This window comes from Carya illinoinensis, chromosome 1 (assembly GCF_018687715.1).
Source record: "Carya illinoinensis cultivar Pawnee chromosome 1, C.illinoinensisPawnee_v1, whole genome shotgun sequence".
In the NCBI taxonomy this organism is placed as follows: domain Eukaryota; kingdom Viridiplantae; phylum Streptophyta; class Magnoliopsida; order Fagales; family Juglandaceae; genus Carya; species Carya illinoinensis.
In genome coordinates this window covers 51,687,113-51,693,166 of record NC_056752.1, presented here as the reverse complement: position 1 = coordinate 51,693,166, position 6,054 = coordinate 51,687,113, and the positions used below count along the sequence as shown (strand labels likewise).

The window sequence follows — 6,054 nt, the reverse complement described above, 5'->3', positions numbered from 1 at the left end:
TGAAGTTGGGCAATAGCTAGGTACTTGAGTCATTTGAAAAGACATTGACCCAAGGAATCCACTGTTTCGATACTTTGGGTATTCAGTAGTTATTACAGTACTGTGGGGCCATATATATGATTCTCGATCTCAAATGAAAAGAGAAACCGCGTAGTTAGATGATCTTAATGGACTTGCCAAAGTGGGATCAGACACAAAAAAATTGTCCCCATTCTAAAAATACTTTCACTTTAAAATGCAAGTTGGAATTGGTGTCAAATTAGTGATTGTGAAATGTGGAGAACCTGAGATTATAATCATCATGATTATATGTTGATAGCATTCAAATTAGTTCGTGTAAAACATCTTATTCGTAAAATCATACTTTAAAACATCTTATTCGTAAAATCATACTTCAACCCACCCAGCTTTTTATATGATTTGATTGAGAGTGATTATGATATTCCCTGAATTAAAGGACCTAATTATTGATTCTGATATTTGACAAACATGCCTCAAAAATCAATATAATGCTACCTAGAGATGAAAATAATGCACAGTGAAGTATACATCATTGCATTATTAGCTAATAGTTATAAAATGATAAATACCAGTCGATTCAATAGAGATTTGGAGCTGCAAACTTTGGCAGATATTGAAACATGGCATCAAACTTTAGCAGGATAGCCTCTGCATCTCACAAGTCACAAGATAACAGCCCAAACTTGGGTTGTGGCCGTCTTATCTTCTGAAATCTATACTACTAATAATTGTCTAGACCACAATTATTCTAGGAGAAACATACCACAAAAACTAGGCTTTAAGGCTTTTTAATCGTACATTGATTTTGATGTCCTCCAGTCATGTCCAGGATGGGGCCAATATGGAAATTGTAACAACCATCCATCCATCCATCCATCCATTTTGGTAATCAAATCCAGTGGGTACATCATATATAGGTCAAATTTCATATCTTTGAGAACCCACAGATTATATAGGAAGATATTCAGCCTCTCTGCAACTGATAAAGTGTATCTTTCTACTCAATAAATCACACATGTTGCATTCATACTAATCACCATGCAATTACAAATCTTTTTCAGTTTTATTATTATTATTGTGGCTCTCATATTAGGATGGATTTGTCTGTGCATATTAATTAATTAATATTCTTCTTTACCCAAAAAAAAACATAGATCATCATGTGTTTATTATCTACAAGTTATTTTATATGGAAGATGAGACGGACCAGTACTGTAACTTCATCTGGGGCAGTAGTCATGCATGAATGGACCTTGATGCATAAATGGCATGCAGTAGTACGTGCTAGTGATGGTGAGACAGGAAACGGAAGTGCTTTTGGCTTTGATAGCTTAAAGCTGCTACGAAATATGAGAAAAGTGAAAGTAGAAAGGGTAGGATCATGAGGGGGAGACAAAAGAAAAAAGGAAGGTGGTAAAGGTAAAAAATGCCTTATCTCCATGATAAAGAAAGGAAGGAGTGTGGCTCTGAGTGTTAGGCCGCCTAATGTCAAGGCCGTGCACGTGGTTGCAGAGGCAACATCATCTTCAGCAAGCTTTTACATGAGGATATGATTTTCAAAAAAAAAAAAAGCATTGAAATGACTGACACTTGTGTCTTTACAATGACGCCGAAATCCACATTGGAAAAATCAAATCACACGAACAATCATAGCCTCATATGGTATTGGTTAACTTATTAACGATTTTTTAAGTCGTCGTGTTTGGGAAACATTATTTGATTGTGTTTGACGATATTCAACAAGTTTTTTTTTTTAATTAAAAAAAAATCAAAATTCGCTATTGTAAACAAATATTTTTTTTTAAAAAAAAACCCCACAAAACTTTTGCCTAGAACTTCTCAATCATTTTATACATCTTTCCGAACATCTTTTAAAAATTTTCAAAAATTTGGTGCACAAATTAACATGCTGATGATCTAGATCTTGGTGCAGTTTGTTAAATCAATAACAATATAAAAATGGATGAATATTAAGCATACAAAGAATCAATCTCAACGTATGTCACATGAGCTGGTTCGAACAACATCCATCTAGCTTGAATGATTTGTTATCTGGATCTACTAAGTAACCTAATTAAATACAATCATTTAAAAGTTGTTTTGGTATTGTTTATTAATATTATATCGTTTTCCTCTTTATTCTCACACTTTTTTTTTTTATCCTTTTCGGATAAGTAATTCTCCAAGCCAGATTCTTTCATCGATATAAATGTTTGGCCGTTTCTATCTTGAACATAGTGTTATTCGATCGTATTCCTTGGATAACAGATTCTAGTATAAGCTTTTATCGATTTTATCGTTTTATCATCAGGGACGAATAAAATAAAAATTGTTTCATTTTCTTCAGTAATATATAGTTATATATGATAGTATACAATTTTCGTCCCAATGATTCAACCATTGGAAGGGGGGGGGGGGGGATCACTTCCAGGGCAAACCAACGACGTCGGCTTGCGTCCTTTACTATTTGAATATTCAAATCGGGCAACTTTCCCTCTATCTCTTTCAACACAAAGACAACAGATAGTACCAAACGCTCTTTTGTTTGCATCCCCTGTATATGGAATTTGGTATAAACTTATCCTTTGTGGGTCTTTTTTCTCCAATGCCGATTGACCTAATCAATATTCCTCCACCTTCCTTTTCTTTTTGTTAACCCCACAATCCTCAAGAAATGAGATCACCAACGATAACATGGCCAAACAAAAAACAACAGACAAAACAAGAAATGGTAGGCCAAAATAATGGATAAAATTCTCAAAAAAGAAAAGAAAAAATGAAAATTAACATTCGAAGGTAAGTAGCTAGCTAGCTAGCCAACTTGTACTCTGTTATGATCATTTACATCAACCAATCCACTAAGAGGAGCGCAAAGGCGGACAGAGGAAAGTGCCTTGTTGAAATGCTTAGCCTTGGTGCCAAGGTACTCAGTCCAAGTGACTGGCCGGTAGAGTGGGGGGCGACTGGGTCCTAGCAGCTTTGAGAGTGGCGAGATTTGGACACTTCCTGGTGGCCCATAGAGATATGCAACTGAGAGACGATAAAGGGTGCGGTTAACAACGGCGCGGTGGAGGACACTCGGGTACGAGCCGTTTGATAGAATGTGGAGGAGGTCGCCCACGTTGACCACAAGTGCACCCGGAACTGGTGGAACCGTGACCCACCCTGTTCCCTCCCGGTGGACCTGAAGGCCACTGGTGTTGTTTTGGTAGAGAATGGTGAGCAGGGTCGAGTCGGTGTGCGCTGCTAGACCCATGGCTCGGTCGGGGTCCGGACAAGCAGGATAGGAGTTCAGTTGCAAGGCTGCGGATGCCCCTTTCAAGTCACCTTTTGGGCCAGCCCATTTGATATCTTCCTTGGATATGCCCAAGGAGCCTAGCATTAGCCACATAAGCCTCCCCGCGAGCTTTTTCATCTCTGTCTCGTATTCTTCAATTATGTCACTGGAAAAAAATATATATATTCAAGGAAGATTAAGAACACTGTGTATATGCTAGGAAAGAAGCTAACATTATGGATATTAAACTAGGAAAACAGTAACAATTTGGATTTTGTTTTCCTCCTATTCTCGCTCCGAATCTTTTTTGTGGGTCCGTAGCCATCATTGCAATCTTTGCTAATTGCATTAAGGGAAGGAAATGCGTTTTATGTTTAGCTTTAGTACTTTCCCAACACACAGCCAAAAGAAAAGAAAAAGAAAAAGAAAAAACTTGACTATGAAAAAGCAAACAACAATATCGCGCTTTTACACGTGCATGAGCATGTATAACCGTACCAGAATTTGCCATAATCTTGCGGCCAAAGTTGGCGGAATTGTTCGAGTGGCGAGCCTACGACGGTAAATCCCTCGGACCACATGAGCTTTGGGAAAAAGGAAGAGATCCGAGCCAGGCCATAGCCGGAGACACCATCTGGGGTACGAGCGGCTTTGAGTTTTTGCTGGACAGGTAGAGAGAATAGGCTTCTACCAGTATTCTCAATGTCATCAAGAAGGTTTTGAGAGATGTTATGGTTTGTAACTTGGAACACACCCCAAGTTTTACATGCATGGCCTACTAGTGTGAGAGCATTTGGGTCAGAGAGATCTACAACTGGCACGGACTCTGAGCTAAATGAGTCACCATCTGAAGAAGAAGACTCGACGTCGAGGTGTCCCCATGTGTACGAGTCAGGTAACTCTTGGAGTGAGGTGAAGTCAGGGTGTTTATGGCACAGGTGGACAGGATGGGCTCTAAAGGCATCTGATAGTCTTGAAGGCATAGTGAAAGTTTTGCTGTGGGGGCTTTGTAGCGAGAGGTAGGGAGATCAGAAAGAGAGAGGACTAATTGTACTTTTATGTGTAGAAGAAATTGGTGGGTGTGTCTCGAGCTAGGAACTATGGAAAGTTAGCTAGAATAAAGTTTTAGTAGCAGTGGTAACAGTACTGGTGGAAGTACTTTGGTTGTGAGAATGCAAGGATGAAAGCTGGAAGCTGAGATGATAACAATGATGGGGGGAGTGGGGGGGTTTATATAGGGAGAGAGCAAGAGTGTGCAATTGGAGGTGATGGGCATTGGAGTATGTCAAAGGTGGGGTGAGATTAGTGTGTGTGTGTGTGTGTGTGAGAGAGAGAGAGAGAGAGAGAGAGGACGGGGTGGAGCGGTAGTTTCTCAAGAGGGGTTGAGTGGTGTTGGGGAGTGTTGACAGAAGGGGACAAGAAATGAAAGGGGAAGCAAGTATTTTGTATTGGACAAGGGAAAGAACAAAAACGGAAAGGACCATCTTGTCCTCTACAAACAATATAACTGATCCATAGAAAGGCATCTCAACCTCTCAAAAACCAAAGGTATTCCATGAAAGAGAAGGGCCCTCCCTCTCTCCATGTGCCTCTGTCTTGTCCTCAAGTAGAAAAACATCTAAATCAGCACCCTCCCCCCCCCTCCGCCCCCTCTATCTTGCTCCTAATCTCTCTGAACTATAGGACAATACCCACCTTTACTCTCTCTCTCTCTCTCTCTCTCTCTCTCTCTCTCTCTCTAATAGAACAATGCCAACCTTCAGTTAAAGTAAATTGACCAAAATCGACTTCTTCCCAACTTGCCCTTTCGAAATTTGGGGAACCTTCTCTTGAATCTATTGTATTATATGGCTGAGGGAGTAGTACTACGGTTGGCAACTTGTTGGGAGTTTCCTCTGGATTCCTCATCATGAAGCAATTGGAAAGAGAGATTTTTAGGGAGAGAGAGAGAGAGAGATGTTGAAGGGCATGATGATTCATTCCCCGGCCCAGGCCAAAAAAAAAATTGAATTAGTGAGTGCTCCTATGCTTTTTCACTTGAATATTTGGTAATTTCCAAGAAAAGTAATAAAGTTTATTTTGGTATTTTGTGGTTAGATTTGTTTCCTTTTGTCCTATGTGACTCCAGTGGGCTCCCAAAAGCCACAAATTCTGTCGTACTTGAACATTTTTAGAGGTGTTACTAAAAACTAGCACTGCACAATGGGTCACTTTGTTCTTTGAATAATTCAATATCCTTCCACCATTGTCCCCTGCAATTTCTCTCTCTCTTTTTTATCCACAGACGACAAGTTAATTAGAAAATATGAGCATTTTCTTCGATATATCTTGTTTAATTGATTTGATTCCCCTCTTTCTTCTTTTGTGTGGTTGCCACTCTCACACACCAATATTAATCACAACGTACAAGATTATATCAGTGCGTACGTCATATATATATCTTACTCATACCCCTATATATGTAGATATTATATATAGATATATAAGTACATATATATATCTAAGATATAGATATATATAGATATACCACAAGTAGCTCATATGTACGTAGCTAAGGATGATGACCCTCATACATCATGGGACATGGGCTACCCCTTCCATGACGAGATGACCCGCATACATGGGACATTTGCTCGTGAGCACTCGCCCTGCGCACATATGCCTTATCATCATTCTACATGCATATGCAGTACTTCACGTGGCACAAACATGGGGAGGTCCGGTCGTTAGAGACGGTTGCCTGGCCACTTACCAGA

The 6,054-nt window shown here is 39.6% G+C and overlaps 1 protein-coding gene across 1 annotated transcript; it reads right to left on the bottom strand.

Annotated features, from left to right (window-relative positions):
- Positions 1 to 2,550: 2,550 nt before the first annotated feature.
- Positions 2,551 to 4,596, bottom strand: LOC122303366 (gibberellin 3-beta-dioxygenase 1-like). Its single transcript, XM_043115128.1, has 2 exons — positions 3,797 to 4,596; positions 2,551 to 3,464 (listed from the first exon to the last, which is right to left on the bottom strand). Exons 1-2 carry the CDS (start codon positions 4,279 to 4,281, stop codon positions 2,834 to 2,836), a joined length of 1,116 nt encoding a protein of 371 aa, XP_042971062.1. The 5' UTR covers positions 4,282 to 4,596; the 3' UTR covers positions 2,551 to 2,833.
- Between the last annotated feature and the right edge of the window lie 1,458 nt (positions 4,597 to 6,054).